The following is a 24,868-nucleotide window of genomic DNA, read 5'->3' as shown; positions in this document are numbered from 1 at the left end:
TGAAAGACCTGAAGGTGCAAGGACTACAGGTAAAGAGACAATGATAATGTCTGAAAGCCTTTGTTTAGGATGCACTGAGGTGTCTACTGCATAGGAATGGCCACCAGCTTTGTAAAGTAAGCATATGAACATGAACTGTTATTATTGATGATGGCTTCACTCATTGTGTAGCCAGCACCAGTCTTAGGCAATGTAATTAATAAAAAAATCACTGGTGATTTTCCAATTCCAGTCCTATGTCTGCTGCTACCTTGCTGTGGAGCTTTCAGCAAATCACTTCCCCTCTTCAGTTTCCCCATCTGTCCAATAAGGAAGAATTACAAAAGGATTAGCTAGGATTCTTTGAACTTTTCCAAACTAGGACTCGGGTACCTTCTGTGCCCCGCACAGAGCTGTACTCAGTGTTAGGTGTCCTATAAGTATTTTGTCTATGAATTTTAGAGATCCTCAAGGTCAGTTACTTCACTGCTCTTGTTTTACATATGAGGAAATTGAGACCCAGATAGGTTGGGATTTGGCCAGAATCATATAGAAAGTGACAGAGAACATTTGAATGGTGTTTTGCTGGTATTTGTTCTTGTTTCATTTAGCCTCGAATAGCTTCAGTGACAGGGATAAATAAAAACGTATTCCTTCAACAGCTTTTCAACAAGCATTAATTAAGTGTAGAACACTGTGCTAGACTCCATGGAGGACACAACAAGAATCTCAAATGTATAAGGTGTTTAATGGTTTATAGAGTGCTTTCCTCAAAACCATATGAAGTTCCTAGTGTATTATCTTTTTCTTTCTTTTTTTTGGTGAGGCAATTGGGATTAAGTGACTTGCCCAAGTTCACACAGCTAGTAAGTGTCCAGTGTCTGAGGCTGCATTTGAACTCAGGTCCTCCTGACTCCAGGGCTGGTGAGCTATCCACTGTGCCACCTAGCTGACCCTAATGTATTATCATTCCCATTTTATGGATTAAAGGATTTAGAAATAGAAGAGAACTTGACTGATCATCTAGACCACCTCATTCATTTTACAGATTAGGAAATAGAATCAAGTGAAGCATCTGCTTCAAAGTCATGCAGCTAATGAATACTGAAGCCAAGACCTATACCCAGATCCTCCTGGCTGGACATCCAGTGCATTTCCACTACATGAGATCAGCAGAAGACAATGTTTCCTCTTCCTTCCCTGCCCCCTCTACCCTACCCTGAGACTGAAATTCCCTGGTCTTAGGGAAGTCAGACTTACAGCAGAGAAAAGTCAAATAGTGTGTGTGTGTGTGTGTGTGTGTGTGTGTGTGTGTGTGTGTGTGTGTGTGAGAGAGAGAGAGATAAAAAGTACTGGTACTGTAAGAGGCCAGAGGAAAGAGATGTTATTTGGGGGCTTCAATGGTAGGGCTCAAAGAGTCATACTGGAAAAAGACAATATAATAAATATACAAAGGGACTGAAAGCTCATGGGAATGATTGAATTATACTTACTTATATAAGACAATATTGATTCCCAAGTACCCCTTCCTCCCCCCACCCAAAAGAATTTGTAAACTGTTTGAAGGCAGGCACTGTGTCCCTCTTTAATTTTTGTATCCATGGCGCCAACTACAGGGCCTTGTACACAGTTGACACTTAAAGCTTGTCCATTCAAATTGACTATCACAGACTGGGTCCCATGATCTTGATTTACCTGGGGGGGGGGGGGAAGGGATACATCTAAATTTGTACCAAGAACTGGGACTGTTCAAAGTGGAAAACAGAACCAAAAATAACTTTTATATCTATGAAAGGTGAGCATAAAAAGGATGTTGACCAGCTGTTTTCCATCCTGCCTGAAGAGAGAAAAAAGAGGAAATGGGTGTTAACCACAGGAGGAGGCCTGTAAGTTAAATATAAGGAAGAATTTCCTGCATCGAGGGTGGTTAAACACAGGAATGAGTTATGGAAGGAGCCTGGTCCCCTTGAGAGCTTAAAAAAATGGAAGAGATGCCCAAATGCCCCAGTGTATTCCTTTCTGGAGTTAGAGTCTCATCTATGGTTAGTTTCTTGGCATCAATAATTCTAACCAAACCACCTAATTCCTTTTATTGCTTATCAGTCCATTTTGTTCATAGTAAGGAAGCCAGCTCAAAAGAATATTTCTATGAAGCTGGCCTATCAGAGGTAGCTACCTTCAACTTTACCTTGGAGGTTTCAAAGACAATTTCATTTGACCTCTTGTTAAAAATACAACCATAATCAGGCAACAGATCTTTAACAGTCCCTTTGGGGGTCACCTGACAGTTTGGTTGGAAATACCATATGTGTGTGATGGTAGGAGAGGAGAGAAGCAAATTCTAAGTGTATAAGAAGCCAAACATTAAAGAGATTTCAGTACTGGTCACTGCCTCACTTTCAAAAGCAAACTGAATTGGCCTGAATAAGCAAGACCGTTGTATCATTTTGTCTAGGTTGGAGTCCAAAAGAAGCCTTTTCCTCGAGGCTAACAAAACTGGAATGCATTCATTGTAGAGTTGGCCAAAGTCCTAGAACGTATCTGTGTTCAGTTCAAAGCCACCGAGTCAATGGGTTAAGTGTGCTGAAGAGCCTGATGTGGGAGCAGGATGGCCCTTCACAAGGGGCACCTGTGAAGATTGGCTTCAGTTTCATCCATGGGCATCAAGGTGAAGTGTGTGATCTTTTCTAGACCTCTTCTTCTTAGTCCTCAAAGTCTGCCAGGAAAGTGGGATTTTTTGTTATTGTTTAATATTCCAGGTATTTAAGAATGACACTTTTGAAAGGCCCACATCTGCTACTGGAACCACATTTGTTATTTTGATATCCCTAGGCATGAATCTGTTTTGTCTGAATAGTCCCCATGAGTAATTATGGTTGTATTCCTCACCACTAATATTGATTTTAACATGAGGTAAGTAGTGTGCCCAGTATTAAAAAAAATTTTTTCTATGCCAAAAAAAAAAAGTGCTTAGCAAAAGAATTGGCACACTGACTCGCTAATTTAAAAGATTTAAAAATTAAGAGCTACATGAATACTGAATGGTAGTGAGCTTTCTGTCACTGGAGATACCTCAGGAGAATAGAATACTAATTGTTATGGATTTTGTAGAAGGAATTCAGGCAGCTAGGTGGTGAAGTGGATAGAGTGCAGGGCCTGCAGTCATGAAGACTCATCTTTCTAAATTCAAATCTGGCCTGAGACACCAGCTGTTTGACCCCGGGCAAGTCACTTAATTCTGTTTGCTTCAGTTTCCTCAACTGTAAAATGAACTAGGCAAGGAAATGGCAAACTACTCCAGTATCTTTGCCAAGAAAACCCCAAATGGGGTCATGAAGAGTCAGATACAACTGCAGCAACTGAATAACAAGAATAAATTCATCCACTTTGTAGGATATTAGGATAAATGACCTCTAAATTTCCTTCCATTTGATTAAGGCACTAGATAACCTCTAAAGTTCATTCCATTCATGAAAGGGAATCTCCTCTGAAGTCTCTGTCCAAAGTCTCCAGAGCTGTGAACATGACCCTGATGGCTCGGGCAGTTCCTACCAAACTGGAAATAAAGACATAGTAATGATTTTCAGTTTTGTTGTGAAAAGACCAGCTAAACCAAGTCAAAGGAGGTTTATTACCAGAAGGCATGTCTTTTGGGGATCTCCCCTTCCCCCCCCAAAGCAACTTCAGAAAATTGTCCACTATATCGTGGAGGGTCAGTGTTAGTGGAGTGAGAGTGCACATTAGTGGAATCATGGATCCTTGAGGTACCTAAAGTATATCCCAAAGGACAGGGAGGCAAGAAAATGAACACATGGGCAACAGGGATAGTTTCAAGAGATACTATGATTCAATTTGTGGTGCGTCCAACTGCTTCTCTGCAGGTCATGTTACTAAGCACTCAGAGAGATCAATGGAAATCAGCCAGCTCACAGCAAATTGGTTGAGGATATTTCTCTTTTAGTGCTTTCTTCCTCTCAGGATCATCAAGCCCTTCTGCCTCTTAGGAAACACAAACACATATATACACACACCTGGGCCCTAAGCCATACAAGGAGTCAACCCAGAGTTAACCTCTGTCATGACAGCAGCAGGCAACTATGTGAAAACAAATTTAAATCTGGTTTTAGGCTTTCAGTTATACAACATGAAAAGAGGGGAAAAAACATCATAAAGGAATTTAATTACTAAATTTAAAGATAATTTCCTTTTCTAATTCAGTTTCTATGCCCTACCTCCTTATTCACATGGTATAGTGGAAGAAGTGCCAGACTTAGAATGGGAAGACCTGAGTTCAGTTTTTAACTTGTCCATTTTCTATCTGTGTGGCCTTGAGTGAATCACTTTATTTCACTGGGCCTAGATTTCCTGATCTGTAAAAGTAAGGTGACAGGATAGGCCTTTTCAGTTCTAATTCTCTGAAATCACTTCCCCTCCCTGCATCTCAGTCATTCCTTCACCCATAAAATAGGGATGATAATATTGTACCAACTATCTGACAAAGCTATTTTCAGGAAAAGTGCACTGAAGGTACTTTGGAGGCATAGAAGTGGAAGCTGCTGTAATTCTTGTAAAGTCATAGAGGGAAGAGACATAGCATGTCACAAGGGCAAAGAACAAGCAGGTATTTAGTAACTAATGACACCTTAAACAATATAACAAAGTGGGAAGAAAGAGAATTTTTTGAAAGAAATGATAATTCTAAGCTTAATGAGCACAGAAAGCTGGCTAGGGAGTTCTGCTTTCTTTTAGCACTGAGACAATTCTGAGGGAAGAAGACTAATGAAACAAGAACAAATACCAGCAAAATACCATTCAAATGTTCTCTGTCACTTTCTATATGACTCTGGGCAAATCACAACCTTTCTGGGTCTCAATTTCCTCATATGTAAAACAAGAGCAGTGAAGTAACTGACCTTGAGAATCTCTAATAATTGATAGATCAAAATATTTATAGGACACCTAACACTGAGTACAGCTCTGTGCGGGGCACAGAAGGTACCCGAGTTCTAGTTTGGAAAAGTTCAATCATAGCTAATCCTTTTGTAATCCTTCCTTATTGGACAGATAAGAGGGGAAGTGATTTGCTGAAAGCTCCACAGCGAAGTAGCAACAGACATAGGCTGAGCATACATTGCCTAAGACATGGTGCTAGCTACAAATGAACAAAGAAGTCATCAATAACAATTCATGTTCATATGCTTAGTTTACAAAGTGTTTTTCCTACAATAACTGTGTCAACTAGGTTGTGAAAGTGTTGTCATTCTCATTTTACAGATAGGAAAACTGAGGCTCACCCTGCTGCCCCTCAAAGGTAGAGATGAACAGTCAGGGAAAGAGGGTCCTTGGGTTTTAACAACGAAGTATGAGTAGGTTTGGGATGGGTAGAAGAGAGTATGGAGGCTATTCCAGTTAGGGGAAAGAGGCAGAAATTATATAACAAGTCAAGGTGGCTGAAGACTCCCAAACTCAGGACTGACTAAGGAGTCAGTTGCTTAGTTTTCTTCCTCTAGCCTGTTCACAGCCATCACAGAAAATAATCTCAAGCTCAGTTCCAACTTACTCTTCCTGGGATCTGTCACACAACAGCTTGCATGCATATTTTGTCCCGGACCATAATTCAGCTTTAGCACCAGCTGTATATGTATTTGTCAGTTCGAGTCTTCAGCCGTTTTATATTAAGTAGTAAATACAAAGGAAAAGGAGATGTTTAAGTGGCATATGGATGGCTTCATACCAAACTATTTAAGAGAATGGCACTGGAATACTTAAAAAAAAAGATAAAAAACCCCAACAACTAATTTTCAAGGTTGTGACTCTGAATTATTACACCTGGGGTTGGTTTTCTTAGGATTAAGAAATAGAGATTCCCTTTGGAAAAGACTGGCATAAATACCATGATTACCCAGGTCTTGCTGTGCTGAAGCAAAAGTTCTGGATGACCCACTGCTCCAGTTACATAATGACCATCATAGTCCACACAGTAGCTTATATCATTGCTCAAGACTGGAATAGATATTTTCTGCCTCACTGCCCTCCCTTCAACTCTGCCTGTTGAAATCCTTATCTTCCTCTGAGGAACAATTCTGAGGCTGCCTGTTCCAAAACACCTCCCCTGAGGTCTCAAAGTCAGCCTTCAGACTCAGGGCTCCCTATAGGATTTCTCCCTTATGGAATTTCATGGCTGACAGTAACTTAAGATGGTAACACCTGTCTGATCAAGAATGGCTTCTACTACATACCCTGACAAGTGCTCATCCAGTTCAATCCAGGCTGGTTAGATCAGGCTTCTTTCACAGAAGGACTTTGTTTTAGTTTTACTGATAGAGTTTGCTTTTATATCACAGTCATTTTTTATTACGCCTCTTTCCCCTAGCCAATCAGGTGAGCTTGCCATGAGCAAAGGTAAAAAAACAATCAACCAACCCCCCCACCCCCGATTTGGCAAAACCAACGCCCAAATCGTCTGACAGCATGGGCAGTGACTTACACTCACAGATCCTATCAAGTAGAGGGTAAAGAATCCTCCTTTTGCAAGCATTGTCTAATTTGTATTCTCACTGCTTGTTTATGCATCTCATCTCCATAATAAGACTCTAAGCAGCATGAAGGTAGGTATTAGAAAGGTGGCTTAGTGTAGTGAGAACGCTATAGATCCAGTGGTAAAAACTGGATTTGAATCCTCATCTGATTTGGGTCAGGTCTTTCATCATCTGGCTTCTTTGGCTTCCTTCAAGCCCTACCTAAAATTCCGCCTCCTACAGGAAGCCATTCCCCATTCCCCTTAATGCTAGGGCCTTCCCTCCCATCAGGAGACCTGAGTCTGAATGCTGACTTTGAGAGCTCAGGGGAGGGTTTCTGGAACAGGCAGCATCAGAATTGTTCCTCGAAGGAAGATGAGGGTTTCCACAGGCAGAGTGGAATGCTAGTGCCTTCCCTCTTATTATCTTCAATTAATTCTGTCTACAACTTATTTGCACATAGTTGTTTGCAAGCTGTTTCCCCTATTAGACTGAGCTCTCGGATAGCAGGCACTGACTGGTTTTGTTTGCTTGTGGGTTTTTTTTGTGATTGTTTTGGGGGTGGGGGGAGATCTCCAGCACATAGCACAGTACCTGGCTTATAGTAGGGACTTAGTAAATGTCTACTGACTGACTTCCCCTCATTAGGCCCTAGCTTCCTCCTTTGCAAAATGGAGACTCGATAAGCATTTATTAGATGCCTACTATGTGAAAAAAAATCCTCAAGGAACTTACATTCTACTAGTATGATGCAACATTTCTACAGGTAAGTCAGTACAAAATAATTAAGGAGGGGAAGGGCACAAACAACTAGGGAGACCAGGAAAAGCTTCCTGATCTCCTGATCACAGAAACCAGAGCTGGGAGGGCCCTAAAAGAGGATTTAGTTCAAGCTCCTCACTGAGGGGGAACCTAAGATGAATCTGAAAAGATGCAAAGCATTCTAAGAGGAATAGGTGAGGAGGGTGTGCATCCTAGGCATGCAGCCAGCCTCTGCATGGACATAGGAGATGAAATGCCAAGTCCCAAGAACAGCAAAAGGGCAGTCTGGCTGGAGGAGAGGCTTTATGAGGGGAAGTAGCATACAATGATCATGGAACAGTAGGTTGGAACCGGACAATGAGCAACTTTAAATGACAAGCTAAGTAGTTTATATTTTATCTTAGAGGCAATAGGGAGCCACTGAAGCTTCCTGAGAGGGGAGTGATGTGGTCAGACCTGTGCTTCAGTAAGATTATTTTGGCAGCTGTGTGAAGGGCAGAATGAAAAGGGGAGAGGATGGAACCAGGGAGATTAATTAGAAGGCTACCACACTAGCCCAAACAATGATGATCCTTGTATAATCTAGCTTAAAAAGCTGAGAGGGAAATCCTTTGTAAAGGGACTTATCATTATCATCATTTTCATTTCTTTTAAAGAAATCAATACCATAATACAATTCTGAGGTCTGCTGAAGGGAGGAATTCAGTGCCTATACAGACAGGCAGCTGACTTGGCCTACTTCATATTCAAAGAACATGTAGCAGTTTGCCTTTTGAGGGCCAATTTATGAATGGTGACAACCACACAGGAAATGAAAGTGTTTTGCTTTAGAAAGCAATCAAATCCTCCCTGAGGGGAGTGAGTTTTTTTGCCCTTTGCTCCTGAGGTTCCCAGGCTCAGGGTACTCCCTGATCCTCTGTTGCTCCTGGAACTTCTCTGCTTTGCGGGTGCCAGACGAGCTTGTTCCCGCTGCATGGGAGGTTGTAACCTCCCCACGCGACTGCTTCAATGGGCTCGACTCAGGATTCTTACACATGCTTCCCATGGCAAGCTGTGCTGGGGATGCTCTTGATAACTGTTTTATTAGCTCTCTTGGGTGAGAGCTCTGGGAAGAAGTTACTTATCGGTCACCCTGTTTTAATGATGGGGAAGGCTAAGGAGAAAAACACTGCTTAGCAAAGGAATGGTGTCTTTTAGGGACTGAAGTCAGGCAGACAATAAATATCCAGCAAACATTTGTGAAGCAGCCATCAAGTGCCAGGTCTTATGCTCCAAACACTATTTCTGAAAACTGAACAAGTAGTTAATTGATAGCCTAATGAGCCAGCTGCCCAGGAGATAAAGGAACCTGCTTCCAGGAATCACTATATGCTACAAATGCACTTTGTATCTCCATCCTGACCTCAGTTCACCTCTTGACTCCTCTGTTCCTTTTCCTGCTATTTCCCAAGAGAAAACCCTGTAACTGTCTCCAAACACACTTTTACCATCCCTTGACCAGATCTTGTCCTTTATAGCTTCTGTGCCCTGGCTCGTGCTACTCCTCCTCCTTCACATCTTATTCCCTACTCATCAAGCCTTTTCTTGTAACAAAGAAGAAAAAGAAAAGATCTGACAACCTGTTCGATAATCCATGCCCACACTCTCTCCTTTCTTCAATGCAAGGAGATGGGCACATTTTCTTAGTTATCCTCCAGGGCTAAGCTAGGTCATTATAATTACACAGAACTCACTTTCATTTTTGTTCTTTTTCTATTTATGCTGATTTAGTTATTCCTGCTTGCTTCACTCTGTATTAGTTCATAAATTATTTTTCCCCCCAAGGCAATGAGGGCTAAGTGACTCACCCAGGGTCACCCAGCTAGTAAGTGTCAAATGTCTGAGGTTGGATTTGAACTCAGGTCCTCCTGAATCCAGGGCCGGTGCTTTATTCACTGTGCCACTTAGCTTCTCCCGTTATACTAATTTTACTGGCAAGTCAATTGTAACTCAGAAAGATAAAGAAATACGTCTATCATCACATGGCTTGGAAGTTAAAGAACTGGGATTAAAACTCAGGTCTGCTGGCTTAAAGTCGAGTATTCCATGAATTCTTGTGGTCTACAGCAAATCAGTTCTGTTCTGTCTTGGATTCTCTCTTTAAAGGTCGTCTTGTATTATTTATTATTCAATTCTTGTGTTGTTATATAATTTTCTAGTATTTGTGCCCATTTCCCCCAAAGAAATTATAAAGTCCTTCACCTAGCTGCCCCCTCATCTCTTAACTGGACTACTGAAATAATTTCCTTTGGGAATCCTGCCTTAAGGCTTTCCACTCTAATAAATCCTACGCAGCAAAGTTGCCAAAGTGATTTTCCTAAAGTCCATGTCAGTGCCCCCCAACCTGATACTTTCCACTTAATAAACTCCAATAGCTCCCTTTGACCTCTAGGAAAACACATAAACTCCTCTGCCAATTAAAGCCCTGCATCACCTGGCCTTTTCTCACGTCTCCAAGTTACCTCCAAGTTATCTCTTCTCCAGGTACTCTCTGAACCAGCCACACTGGGCTACTTACTATTCCCCACACATGCTTTTGCAGTATCTGTCATGTTATTCCTCCTTTCCTTGGAGCCCCTGGTTTCTCCAACATGCTTTTTCTTGGTTCCTCTAGTGGCTGGTGCCTTCTCTTCAAAGGTTGTTCTGTGTCTGTTTTATATGTTTTGCATATGCATACATGCATTCAAATCCTGCCTCTCTTTAGAATGAAAGCTCCGTGAAGGCAGACACCGCTGTATTTTTGTATCTCTAGCCACAGTGCTTACTAAATGCTTACTGACTGACTGAACTACGAATAATGATAATCACCAAGTAAAGGTCGAGACTTCTGTTTGGTCTACACATCTTGGGCTTCTTTCAATCCTCTTCCCTGACCTCTACTTTCCAATGTATTTCTCCCCATCTTTCCTTATTTCCACCTTCACAGTCAAGTCACTGGGCTTCATAGTCTATGCTGATTTCATATGGAGGGTCTTGAGGCTTTTGTAAAATGTCTTTTCCTTGTCATTCTCTGCAGATGATGTTGGTGCCTATGATGCTATTTGAAGCATGGTGGTCTTTTTGCAAATATTTATCATAAGGACTACAATATGAGATGACTACTTGAGTAAGGTAAATTCATCAGGAGAACTATCTCTAGAGAGCATGCTTGGCAGGTATATACCATATGTAGGTATGGTGAGTACCAGTGGTTTTTGACTGGACCTGATATTTCTTTTCTTTTCTTTTCTTTTCTTTTCTTTCTTTCTTTCTTTCTTTCTTTCTTTCTTTCTTTCTTTCTTTCTTTCTTTCTTCCTTCCTTCCTTCCTTCCTTCCTTCCTTCCTTCCTTCCTTCCTTCCTTCCTTCCTTCCTTCCTTCCTTCCTTCCTTCCTTCCTTCCTTCCTTCCTTCCTTCCTTCCTTCCTTCCTTCCTTCCTTCCTTCCTTCCTTCCTTCCTTCCTTCCTTCCTTCCTTCCTTCCTTCCTTCCTTCCTTCCTTCCTTCCTTCCTTTCTTTCTTTCTTTCTTTCTTTCTTTCTTTCTTTCTTTTTTGGTGAGGCAATTGGGGTTAAGTGACTTGCTCAGGGTCACACAGCTAGTAAGTGTTAAGTGTCTGAGTCCAGATTTGAACTCAGGTGCTCCTAAATCCAGGGCTGGTGCTTTATCCACTGCACCACCTAGCTGCTCCTGGACCTGATATTTCACTGGCATGGGATCCCCTGATGAGGAAACTTCTGTTACAGGAAGATGGCAGTGTCAGGTTACCTAAAAAGTACCCCAAGAAAGCTCTAAAAATGCACTAGAAGGAAAAATAAAAACCAAAGAGAATCAGCTACAAATGCTTCCTTCCAATCTAAGATTGTACAAAACACTGTCAGAATCCTGTGGAAAACTGAAATGGGCCAAACCAGGGTAGGTAGAAGGAAGGCCTAATGGGAAGCATCCTGGCTCCATTGTAGGAGATGAACTTAGAGGCAGTGTCCAGTGCAGGGCACTCCCAGAAACCTGGATATAACAGGATACAGTCCCAGAGCACTGTATAGGCTGTCCATGCCCAACTCAATCTCCAGGTAGCCTGAGAACCAAATAGGACCCTAAACATACCAACCAGGAGTTCAAGAGCAGAGTTTGAATCAAGCACAAGACTCCAACTCAGAAATTGAGGCTGGAGATATAAGAAAAGAAAATGGAATAAAACTCAGAAAACAATGAAGAAATACCCTGGATGCCAAAGGGGGTGAAACCCATAAGAAAAGAGTAATATGGAAATATTTTTTGATGACTAGGGCTAATTTGGGGCTAATCTGATTGGGGTGACTAATTCTGGGACTGTTGACTAGCTGGCTATCTGACTGCTATTAATTTAATGTGGGCCATTTATAAAGTTCCGCCATGCTGCTCCCAAACTGATAAGCAAAATATTAAGAAGGCTCTTAACTAAATAATCAAAGCAGAGTTTATTTATGAGATACTATTTAAAATTAAGAATACAGGGAAATAAAATGTACAACCTGACTGCATTACAGTGCATCTCTTTCCCACCTGCTGTGCCTCGAAATTTTTTAATACAATAAGGGCCTTAGCTGCCTCCGGCCTTAGGGCACATTAAACTTTCCCTGGTTTGTAATAAGGCCTGTAACCTTTTTAATACAATAAGGGCCTTAGCCAAGCCCTTTTCACTTTGTAAATCCCCCTGCTTCTAACTTTCCTCTCCTTACTGCCACCGCTGAAGCCCTGTGTTTCTCTCTCACCCACCTTCTGTCAGTCTGCCCTCTGGCCTCTCTTTTCTCTGCTCCTAGTTCTTCTTGTGTTCTCCTGGGGCCTTGTAGCAGGAGTAACCATGGACAAAGGGGGGAATGTGATGATTTAGCAGATACTCAAAGATCCATCCATTGCCCTTAGCCCTTTACAGACTTGGTATCTACTCTAGTCTGCTGAGCTCCAACTTTTCTAATCTCATCAGCCGCTGCTTGATCTCTTCTTGTCGTTCTGTCTCGGCCCCCTTCTAATCTTGTCTGCCTCTCTTAATCTTGTCTGCTGGCCTTTCCTCCTTGTTCCTAGTCCTGTGTTACTATATGTCTCGTCCCCCTGACAGAACCCTCCTGAGTATAACCCCCAGGTCTATATATACCTTTTCTTCTCTCCACTCAAATCTCGGGGCTTCCTGTGCCCCCACAGACCAAGCTAATCCACTAGCTAGGGCTGCGGCTGGTTGGGGGAGAGGGGGTTGTGCTTGAGCAGCTCGTGCCTCAGCACAGGCTATCCGGGATCTCTCAGATAGCTCTGCTCAGGTCGGAGGGGGCTGGGGGCTTTCCCCCCCAGCTGTCTGACCTAGCGTCTTGTACAGCCCACGGGGCTCTTTGGCTCAGCTGAAGAAGAGGGGGCGGGGGAAGAGACCCTGAGGGCCTAAGGCTTTCTAATCTCAGCCTAAAGGTAGGGTCCCCAAATCAGAATAAATTTCCACAGTAACTTCATTAAATTCAAGTCTCAGAGAAAAGAATATTGTGGTTATAGGAACTATCAGAGTACCTGGAAAAAGTGAAATGAGATACAAAATGGAGAAGCTAAGAAGGAAACAACTGGACGGATCTTGTAGGGGATCTTGGGTTTATTAAATACTATGCTCTAATGGTGTTTTTTTTTTTTACTATAAATTGTGAGTCTAATGTGTCCCACTGACTGAAATTTCTTATTCTTAGACCAATAACAAATTGTTTTGAGAATTATTGCTTTAAATGATAGTTTGAAATCTTACACTACTAGTTACCCTTCATTTCTACTTTTTTTCACTACTTCCATTGAGATTCTTGACTTTTTTCCCTCCAGAATTTAGCTCTAAAATAACCCTTTGGTCATCAAGTATGGCAGTGAATAAGTAAATTAGCTTTGATAATATTGTTATTTTGTCAGTATGGCCTACCCATGAGAAATTATTTAGGTCTGTCATTATTTCTATAAAGAATATTTTGTACTTGCATTCATATCATTCCTGGAAGAGAGACTACCATGTTTTCTTGAGTTTACCTGAAACATAATAAATTATACTCTAACCTCTCACTTTGTCTATATAAATATGTTTCAAGTGGTTTTCTTATAAACAACATATTGTTTCATTCTCCTCTCTCACCCATTCCACCATCTTTTCCATTTTATGGAAAAATTTATCCCATTCATGATTGTTGGCCATTTCAACATTTGTCATCTTACTTTTCTGTCATATTTGTCAGTCTGATGGATGTAAGGAGGAACCTCAGAGTTCCTTTAATTTTGCTCTAATTGTTAGTGACCTGGCACATTTTTTTTCATCTTATGGCTACTGAAAGCTTATGTTTCTTGGAAACTTGTTGCAAAGATGCGGGGCCCCCCCATTAACTGTTTCCCTTTTAATCATAACTCTTAGGTTTGTTTATATGAAAACTTAAGTTTATCCAATCAAAACTGTCCATTGTATCTTCTGTGATCCCTTCCATCTCTGGTTTGGATATAAACTCTTCCCCTATCCATAGATCTGGAAAGGAATTTCTTACTTGCTCCTCTATTTTGTTTATGATGTGACCATTTAGGTTGGGTACTCATTAAGAACTTCTGATATGTGGTAAAGTGAATTGACCTAATTTGTACTTACATAACTGTCCCAGAAGCTTTTGCCAAATGAGTCTTTCCTTAGCAACTGGGGCCTTTGAATTTATAAAATCCTATGCTAGCTACTGTGTTTATTTGCTTCTGTTATATTTCTAATATGTTCCACTGATCAATCTACTGTTTAACCAGTACCAAAGTGTTTTAATGATTATAGCTTTCTAGTACTGCTTCAGGTCTTCCCTTCCCACTTCTTCTCATCATTACCCTGGAGATTTTTGACCTTTTGTTTTTCCACATGAATTGTTGTGTTTTTAATTTTAGCTCTGTGACATATTGCTTGGGTAGTCTGATTGGCACAGCCCTGAATAAGTAAATTAATTTACGTTGTAGTCTCATTATTATATTAGATTGACATACCCATAAACAATGAATGTTTATCCAATTATTTAATTTAATCTGCCTTTGTTTCTGCAGAGTGTTTATAAGCAAATTAGGGGAGCATGGAATAGTTTACCTGTCACATCTATGGAGAAGAGAAGAATTTATGACTATAGAGATAGCTATGAGATATAAAATGGATAATTTTGATTATATTAAATTAAAAATTTTGCAGAAACAAAATCAATACAACAAAGATTAGAAGGAAAACAGAAAACTGGGAAACAATTTTTGTAGCAAGTATGTTTGATAAAGGCCTCATTTCTCAAATATGTAGAGAACTGAATCAAATCTTTAAGAATACAAATTTCCCAAGTAATAAATGGTCAAAGGATATGCACAAGCAGTGTTTAGACAAAGAAATCAAGGGTATTTTTAGTTATATGAAAAAATGCTCTAAATCACTATTAATTAGGGCAGGGCTTCTTAAACTTTTTATACACGAGACCTCTTTTCACCTGAGAATTTTTTAAACAACCCTCAGGTATATAGGTATGTAAAATAAATATCCATAACCTTTTACTGTTGCCAATTTTTGCCACCCCCACATTCAATTACCTAACCCCATATGGGGTTGCAACCCACAGTTTAATAAATTTTAGATTAGAGAAATGCAAATGACAATAACTCTGATGTATTACCTCATACCTGTCAGACTGGCTAATATGACAGTAAAGGAAAATGATAAATGTTGGAGGGGATGTGGGAAAAGTGAGACAATAATGTACTGTTGGTAGAGTTGTAAACTAATTCAACCATTCTAGAAAAAAATTTGGTACTGTCCCCAGAGGGCTATAAAACTGCATACCCTTTAATCCAGCAATACTACTGCTAGGTTCATATCCCAAGGACATCCCCCAAAAGAGAAAAAGATGTATTTGTACAAAAATATTTCTAGCAGCAATTTTTCTGGTGGAAGAGATTAGGACACTTAGGGAATGCCCATCAACTGGGGAATATTTGAACAAGCTGTGGTATATGAATGTAAAGGAATAATATTTTGCTATAAGAAAGATGATCAGGATGATTTCAGAAAAACTTGGAAAGATGCAAAATGAAGTAAGCAGAACCAGGAGAACACATAGTAACATAACAGCAATACCATAATGATGATCGACTGTGAATGATTTAGCTATTCTCAGCAATATAATGCTCTAAGACAATTCCAAAATACAATGAAAAATCTGTATCCATCTCCAGAGAAAGTATTGATGGAGTGTGAATGAATGCAGATTGAAGCATACTACTTTTCACTTTATTTTTTTTTTTGGCGGGGTGGGGATCTGTGTTTTCTTTCACAACATGAATAATATAGAAATATGTTTTGCATCATTGCACATGTATAACCTATATCAAATTGCTTACCATCTCAGGGAGAAGGCAGGAAAGGGAGAGAGAAAACTTGGAACTCAAGATTTTAAAAAATGAATGCTAAAAATTTCTTTTACATGTAATTGGGAAAGAATATTATCTAGAATGGTTAAAAAAAAGATTTACAAATCCGAGTTTTGAATATAAAACTACTTTCTGCCTACTCCAGTAAGTCTTCAATTTCATCAGGGAGGGTATTCACTGCAGCAAAGAGGTAAACTAGAGGTGCCAAACCAGCTGTAGCCCACAACACTCTTGAATGTGGCCCCCAACCAGATTAAAGTCTAATTCCTATCTGATTTTATGTCTTGATGTATTCATTTTTTAAAAAAGAAAAAAAGAGAAATGCTTCCCATTTATCTACCTGACTACCTGGCTTGTCACTATATCTCAGGAAAAAATTAGACATCATTTCTACTCACATATGAACAGTATTCTTCTATTTTCCAATATTTTATTGTACTTGAGCATGATAATGATCTACTGAGTTAGGCCAGGGAGGCACTATTACCTCAATTTTACATTTGAGAAAAATCAAGGCTCAAAAGAATAAAGGTATGTGCATGTTCAAAAATCACATTGCAAGATGGTGGAAGGCCTGGGAAAAGAATCCAGATCTCTATCTCTTATATTCTTTTCATTAACTTCTTTTCTCTGGGGATTCCTGTATCTTCCCCACTCTCACCAGTCCTCAGCCACAATGCAGTGTAGTAGAAAAGATCTTTACAGATTATCATGTGTAGCCCCTCTGCCTCCACCTCCCATTTTACTGAAGTCCAGCAACAAACAGTTACTTGCCTAAGGTCTCACAGGTCACTGCTTTCCTGTTGCTATGATACAATACATAACTGCAAAAGAATTCCCAGCACTTTGTTTTGTTAACTTTCTAGTTATCAAATTCAAATTTATTTATTTTCTTAATAATGAAATGTATATTTGTCCTGCCCCACCCCTCAGACTTATCATTATGGAAACAAACTCAAAAATCAATCTTAATTTTTGACCTCATGAGATTTTAAGGGGATAAATATATATATTTATAAATTTGTATGTATAAATGTCTTACACTTGGGTTAATAAGTCCACAATAAAGGTATGACATGGTGGAAACATGGCTATAGGGCAGTATGAGTAAAGAATGGTCTTGCAGTATATTACAAATTTGATGAATCTGACAAGACTGACCTGGCAGCCAAGAAAGCTAACTGACCTTGGGCGCTATTAAAAATGGTATAGCGGGGGCAGCTAGATGGTGCAGTGGATAGAACACCGGCCCTGGAGTCAGGAGTACCTGAGTTCAGATCCAGCCTCAGACACTTAATACTTACTAGCTGTTTGACCCTGGGCAAGTCACTTAACCCCAATTGCCAGCTCCTTTGTACTCTACCCTGGGTGAATCTCATTTGGAATATTACGTTCAGTTGTGAACAGCATATTTTAAGAAGTATATGACCTAAAGTTAGTCCAAAGAAGAGTGCCCAGGATACAGAGGGAGTTGGAAATCATGTCATATCAGAATCTGTTGTATTCGGTGGGCATGTTTAACAGGGTTGAGGGTGGGGGGAAGGGAGTGGAAATGGAGGCAGATAAGTAACACTCACTTGGAAGGCTGTCATGTGGAAAAGACATTAAATTCCCTTTACATGGCCACAAAGCGTAGAGCAAGAAACAATAAATGAATGTTGTAGAGGCAGATTTCAATTCAAATATGGGGAAGAATTTTCTAACAATTACAACTGCGCAAAACTAAAATGAACTGTCTCATAAGGTGATGAATTTCCTATTGCTAGATCACTTTTCGGGATGTTGTGTGAGTATTCTTGCTTGGTTATTTATAACTTCGATATTCCAGGATTCTATAATGTCTGCCAGAACAAGGTAGAGAACTTCCTAGAAACACTGCTCATGGCTATTTTACAACTGAAACTAAGGGACTTACCATCTGACCATCAGCCCATGCTCCATGAAATTTTTCAGGTTAGGAAGAGTTTGTCTTAAATCAGGAGTCCCTAGCCCATGTTGATATCTCAGCTACAAAAAGAGAAAGAAAAAGACAAAACAACACAATCATGAAATAGGTAGGCAATGAAAAGTCATTAATGCATTCATCAATTCACTCATTTAGAGATGGCCTGGATGAAGACCGGAAAGTAACTCTCTAAAACACCTCAGCCTTTTATAATCAATCAGTCCCCTAGGATTCCACTAAGTCCTATCATGACAATTAGGAAGGACCAGTCACTTGCCATCTGCCTCGTCCTCCTCTCCCTTCACAATGGCTGCCAGTATGAAGCATACTGCACTAAGCCCTAGGGGAGAGTTCACATGGCTAAGTACTTGGGGCTAGGCCCTTTGACTTCACTTACTCCTTCTTTGACTAAGGTCTCTCTGTCTAACCGCCTGCCTCCACATTTCTACACCCCCTATCGCCACCGCACTCCGAGGGATTGATAATTAAATCAGCCTTATCAATATTGCTGTTAAGGTCCTGTGATTCTGAGCTATACCTAAGCTAAGCCTACTTGTCCTGGCTGCCACTCCTCATTCTTTCATATCCAATCATGTCAGGCTCATCTCTCATATGTCCTTAGCCTACTCTCTCTCACTCTACCATTGTTCCCTCAAGCTAAATCTAGGGCTGAAAGGAAGGACCTAAGAAGTCATCAAGTCTAAACACTCTCTCCACCATTTTACAGATAAGGTACTGAAGTCAAGGGTAGTTAAAGTGACGTGTGTAGAGTGACAAAGCTATTAAATGCCTGAGGAAGGATATGAACTCGTGTCTCCCTAAGTCCAAGGCTATCACTCAGGTACAGGGCCAGATTTCAAACTCAGGTGTTCTTTTTCCAAGTCTAGGACCCATCTTCCACACTGTATTTCATACCATTACACTATAAACTTTTTTTAATCAGAAGGTCTACACCATTTATTCAACACTGATCCGAGGTCCTAGAATATAGTAGGTATTTAACAAATGTTTGTTGGGTTGAATTTTATAGTACTTTCTCTCCAGAAAAATCTCATTAAATTCTTTTTTTTAAAGTTTGTGTGTGGCCTTCAATTGATTTGGTCTGTAAATCAACAGCCTGTTCACAGAAATAAATGTTTTACATCCTTGACCTAGAGAATTTTAACAGACACCTTAGTCTGTCTTTCAGAATAACCTGGGCAGAACAAGGCTGAAGGGCCAGAGAAAGAGATTTAAATGACCTCCTGATGTCCACTGACAATTGCCTGTATGTATCTACAGTAAGTGACTTCATCTCTTGCAGAAAATACAAAATAATTTTCCACATACTGATAAAAGCAGAATGGCTGATGTCCCAATGGTACATTCCTAAATTCACTGTTTCAAAAAAAAAAAGCACAAAATTGTTTACACATGGGCACATACATTTCACCTGTGATTCATACAGAAAAATATTAAATATCAAAAAAACATGTTGAAGTAACACCACACTGCATTTCTGAGGCAATAATAGAAGTTACACGTTTAATTCTCTTCAGACGCCACACTGAAAACATCTCTCTGTGGCTGATTCAAACCAAAGAAAGAAAATGTAGGCATTCTAAATTGTTACCTGGGACTAGGTTCATGTGCTGCAGAGCACAACCGTTTTTTATCCATGAATCATATAATTTTAAAGCTAAACAATATGATCTTTATTTTACAACATCTTTAAAGGACAGAAAAATGAGCTCCAAAGAGAACGAACGAGTTGCCTAAAGTTACACATCTAATAGATGGCAAAGCCAGTGTTAGACCAGGGATCCTTTTTCCTGCTCCAAAGTGTTTCCCAGCACAACACATTGCCTCCATGTCAGATAAACAGAATCATCACCTTAACTTTCAACTTGGTCTTCAAAGGATTTAGAGGTGGAAAAGACTTTGGGGGAAATCAACTAGTGTGGTCCTCTCATTTTACAGTGGAAGCAAATGAGGTCCACGGAGGTTAGATGACTCTCTTATCTAAGGTTATACTGACAGTCAAGCAGCAGAAGAGGAAGTGGAGTCCAGGTTGTCTGACTCTAGGTCCAGTGCTTCTTTTACTAGAACATGTTGAATCTTTTCAAAGTTTCAAAATATAGACTACTCTGCGCTTTCCTCAAAATTCCTTTGATCCACAGGCTTTTACCCAAAACAACAACAACAAACCAACCCAATCCCAACCCTGTATTCATTATGGGCATCAGTCGATGTGGCTCTCATCCTGGCTCCTCTCATATTGTGGCAGTCAGGTAAGACCAAGGAGCCCCACCCCACCCTCCTTTACTTCTAGCCCAGCCTCTAACCTTCAAAGATTTAAGCTCCTTGAGGGCAAGAACGGCTTAATTTGTGTGATGTAATTCCAGCAGCTAGAGCAATACTTGGCACATAGTCAAAGCTTAAGAAAAGTTTGTTGAATCACCCCATCTATTCCTTTCCTTTTGTAAAGGCACACAGAGAGTTAGTGAGTTCTTCTATCAACACAGGGCTTTAAAGTAGACACTGGAAAATAAGTTGTTGAGGATGCTGTCAAAAGGACTTCTATTCAAGTATGGGTTGATACAGACATTCTCTAAGGTCCTGATCAACTCTGAGAGTCTATGATTTGCCAAAGCAGTGACTTCGAGGGTCCAGCTACTGGACCACGTTCTCTGACTATTTCAGCTTATGCTCTCCCTTCCCTAAGCTGCAGAATTCAGCACTTCATATAGTGCCTTTCTTTTCTGTGTACTTCTTTTTTATATTCCAACTAGACTATAAACTGCTTGAGTCAAGGATTCAAAGTCCTAGCATAATGCTAATGTACACAATACGAATTCAACATAAGTGAACCAGACTGTCAATAAGGTCTTTAGTTTTTAAAACAAATCTTATGAACAAAACAGAGCCCTATATTTGGTAGTCATTTACCTTGTCAGATGTTCATTCTTACTATGTTTAACTTCTACCTTTCAGAAACAATAGTAATCATGATGATAATAATACACTTGTATACTGCCTTAGGGTTTGCAATGCATTTCATATACACCATCTCAACCTAATCAGATATATGGTACTGTCACCCTGATTTTACAAAGTACAAAACTCATGTTCACAGAGATTAAGGGAATATTGGTCCATGGTCCCACAGCCAGCAAGAGTGTAGAGGTGGGACTAGAGTTTGGGTCTTCTTTATTCCAAGGTCAGAATTCTATCTACTATACCATGCTGATTTTCATGCTAGAAATATTTTTAAGAAGCTGCCATATTGAATGTTAGCAAACCCAAATACACAACCTACCTTTAAATTATAGGTTGAAAGCTAGTATGAAGTCACACACTAAGGGATATATCTATCTTCCACAATACTAGGTGGTAGAGTAGTACTTTTTCCTTTCCTGAGAGGTGCAAGAAGTCTGAAATTAGTTGTGCTTTTCTAAAACGGGTGTTGTCTTTATGTGTGAGCCCATGAAAGACACCCCATACTACCCTGGAAGCTTGCAACAATCAATCATGATTCCTTGGCAGGCTCAGATAGAAAGAAAGAGATAAGCTCATATAATATATAGAAATAATGAATATAGATTATACACAAAGTATACATGTGTAAATATATAATGTATGTATGTGTATGTGAGACCAAAAGCCTTTCCCTGATAAATGGTCAAAGATATGAAAAAGTAGTTCTCAAAAGAATTAACCAAAGCATTAACAACCACACAAAAGGATGTCCCAAATCACTTATAATAGAAATGCAAATCTGAATAAACCTGAGGTTTTACCTTATACCCTGCAATTGGCAAAAAGGACAAAATATGGCAATGGTCAATATTGGTGGGGTTGTTGGAAGAGAGGTACGCGAGACTGAATTCCTGGTAGATAACTGAATTAGTATAATTACTTTGGAAATTACGCAAATGATCAGAATGTGGAATTATGCAAATGAAGTGAATAAAATGTCCATACCCTTTGATCTAAAGATTCCATTATTAGGTTTATACCCAAGGAGGTCTTTGATAGGAAAAGTCCCCATATACACCAAAACATTGATAAAACTTTTTGTGATAACAAAGAATCTGAATCAAAGTAGATGTCTACTGACTGGTGAACGGCTAAACAAATTGTGTTCCACGAATATAACAGGATTATTGTGCTATAAGAAATGATGAATACAGAAGAAATGTATGAACTGAAGAAGGAAGTAAGCAGAGTCAAGAAAACAATATACATAATATCTACAACACTATGAACAGAAAGAACTACGAAAAAAGAGAATGCTATAAAATTGTAAAAACAAACATGGCTGAAGAGATAAGAGAAAATACTGTTACATCACCCCTTTGCAGAAGTGGGAAGGCCACAAGTGTTGCATGCTATGCATATTTTCAGACTTTTTTGATGTATTGATCAGTTATACTGATTTTCCCCATTATTTGTCTTTAAAAGTACTATTTGTACATGAGACAGTAGTGGGGGAAGGAATATAAAGGAAAATTATGGTGATGTAAAAAGGGACATTGGTAAAAACTTATTTAAAAAACAAAAACAAAAAATGTAGGCTCATATATCACATGTCTATCAGTTTTTACAAGTCCCTAAAAGCATTCCTTTTTCATACTCACTGAATGTCAGGGCTAAAAATAGACATTAAGAGATTATCTAGGGGCAGCTGGGTGGTGCAGTGGATAAAGCACGGGCCCTGGATTTAGGAGTACCTGGGTTCAAATCCGGCCTCGGACACTTGACACTTACTAGCTGTGTGACCCTGGGCAAGTCACTTAACCCCCATTGCCCCGCAAAAAAAAAAAAAAAGAGATTATCTAGTTTAATTCACTTATTTTATAAATAAGGAAACAGGCCATGAAAAGCTAAGTTATTAGTCTAAGGCCTCAGTTAATTAGTGGCACATCTGGAACTTGATCTTACACCTAAGTCCCAATATAGCGCTTCTTTCATTGTTACATTGTAGCTAAAACCCAGAATATAATATTCTTCTAAGTCAGATTGAAATGCCACCTTCTCTAGGAAACTTTCTCTAGTCCTTTGTTGATAATATCCCTCCCAAATCTTATATTATGCTTTTCAATTCTGATGTACTTTTAATGTAATATTATATATTTATATCTATCTGTGCTTATGTCTTAGGCCAACACATTCCTCTTTCCACACCCTCACAGGGCCATTATCACATAACATCAGGGTTCATCTAGTCTAGTCCATGCCTTAAATGTAATCTCATGAAGACATCCAGAAATAGGGAACAAACTATTTTCTGTTGCAGTCTATTCCACTTTTGGTCAACTCTAAATCTCAGGAGAATATTTCTATGAAGTCTAAATCTCTCTCTAACTTATACCTACTACTCTGAATTCTGCCCTCTAGGACCTAAGTCTAAATTCTGATTTCACATGACAATCTTTCAAATATTTAGATATAGTCATCATGTTCTCACCCTCACCCCTTATCCCTGAGCTTTCCCTTCTCCAAATTAAACACCCCCAGTCTTTCTAACTAATCTTCATATAGCAAAGCCCCCTCACCCGTACTGGCCGGATGTGCTCCCATGTGTCAATGTCACTGATTCTTCCAAAAATGAGCTACCCCAAAGTGAACATAATATTGGATATATGTTGTGATCAGGGTGTAACATCAAAGTATTATTACTCTTACTCCTTAGTCCTGGATACTTCAGTTTGTCTTAATATAGCTCAAGATCACACTAGACTTTTGGCTTTTACATCATACTACTGACTCATATTGACTAAAGTCCACTAGAATCTCTGATTTTTTAAAGACAAACTGCTGCACAGTCACACCTTCCCTATTATGGAGTTGATATTTTGGATCCAAGTGTAAAATTATATATTTATCCTTGTTAAATTTTCTTTTATTGTATTTGACCCAACATTTGAGCTTGCCAAGAGTTTTCTGAATTCTTGTCCAATGTAGTTACTATCTCTTGCAGCTTTGTGTCATGAGAAAACTTGATAAACATGCCATGTATACCTTTATACAATTCTCTAAAAAAAAAAAAAAATGCTGATCAGTCAAGGACCAAATAGTCTTTGCTAGTGGTTTTCTTTCAAGCCAATCTCTTTGGATCCAGACAAACGACCAGTTGTGGATTCACCTAACCATACATGCATTCAGCTCATATCTCCTCACTCAGTTTACAAAAGGAGCATGCTAGATTTTGTCAAATGTTCAGTTAAAATATGGCAACAACATTCCCCTGATGTTCTAGTCTAGAGAAATCCAGTAATCCTGTCAACAAAGAATATGGGGTTTGAGTCTGGCATGATCTCTTCCTGAAGCCATGACGGCTCTTCATGCTGACCGTTTCCTTTTCCTGATGTTCCCTAATCATCCTTTAATGCTGTGCTTTTGAATTTCGCCAGTAATTGCAGTCAAGCTCACTGGTAGCGTTTGCAGATCCCATTCTTTTTGCACCTTTTCCTCCTAAACTGGGGCACTTGTCTTTTTCTAGTCCTTGGGCACCTCTCTCATTTACCAAAGTCTTTCACAGATTACTGACAGAGGATTAATGGTCATATTTGTGAATCCTTTTAGTATATTGGTGTGACAGGAGCAATCTTTGCCATGTAGGCTAGGCTAATACATACTCAAAAGGTACTGAAGCTGTCCTCTAGAATTAACTGGCTCAAGGGACACTAAGGCTAATGACAGTTTTCTTGTGGCTTAAGTAAAAAAGCCAGAGTACAAGGAGTCAGAGGCTTCTCCCTTAGTGTTCTTATAAGCAGATCATTTGGCAGCTAGGTGGTGCAGTGGATAGAATGCCAGGACTGGAGTCAGGAAGACTTATCTTCATCTGGCCTCAGACACTTACTGGCTGTGTGACCCTGGGCAACTCACTTGAACCTGTTTGCCTTAGTTTCTTCATCTGTGAAATGAGCTGGAGAAGGAAATGGCAAAACACTCTAGTATCTTTGCCAAGAAAACCACAAATGGGGTCAAGAAGAGTTGGACAGGACTGATATGACTCAACAAGGCAGACCATCATTGCCAGCACAGAATCAGAGAGGACACACCCAAGTAACTCAATGTTGTATCTTTGCTGAATATTCTTTTGCTATGGTTAGGTAAACATTTTATTAACTGATAGATCTACAAGTGATTCAGGCTATTCCAATCTCAAACCCGAACCATCAGACTGCCCTGGGTCAGACCTGGCCTAGAATTCATTCAAGTAACCAAGTACTCTTTTATTAGCTCCCT

The 24,868-nt window shown here is 39.7% G+C and overlaps 1 protein-coding gene across 3 annotated transcripts in view; it reads right to left on the bottom strand.

Moving 5' to 3' along the window:
• Window positions 1-24,868, bottom strand: part of UVRAG (UV radiation resistance associated) — a 372,875-nt gene that overhangs the window by 36,071 nt on the left and 311,936 nt on the right. For all 3 annotated transcript variants that reach the window (XM_043995097.1, XM_043995099.1, XM_043995098.1), the window contains one exon: window positions 17,606-17,697. In XM_043995097.1, coding sequence (XP_043851032.1) covers window positions 17,606-17,697 — 92 coding nt within the window. The remainder of the gene's footprint in view (window positions 1-17,605; window positions 17,698-24,868) is intronic.

The sequence above is a fragment of the Dromiciops gliroides genome, chromosome 3, assembly GCF_019393635.1.
Source record: "Dromiciops gliroides isolate mDroGli1 chromosome 3, mDroGli1.pri, whole genome shotgun sequence".
Classification (NCBI taxonomy): domain Eukaryota; kingdom Metazoa; phylum Chordata; class Mammalia; order Microbiotheria; family Microbiotheriidae; genus Dromiciops; species Dromiciops gliroides.
Note: the sequence above shows the minus strand (reverse complement) of the source record. Positions and strands in the feature narration are given on the sequence as shown.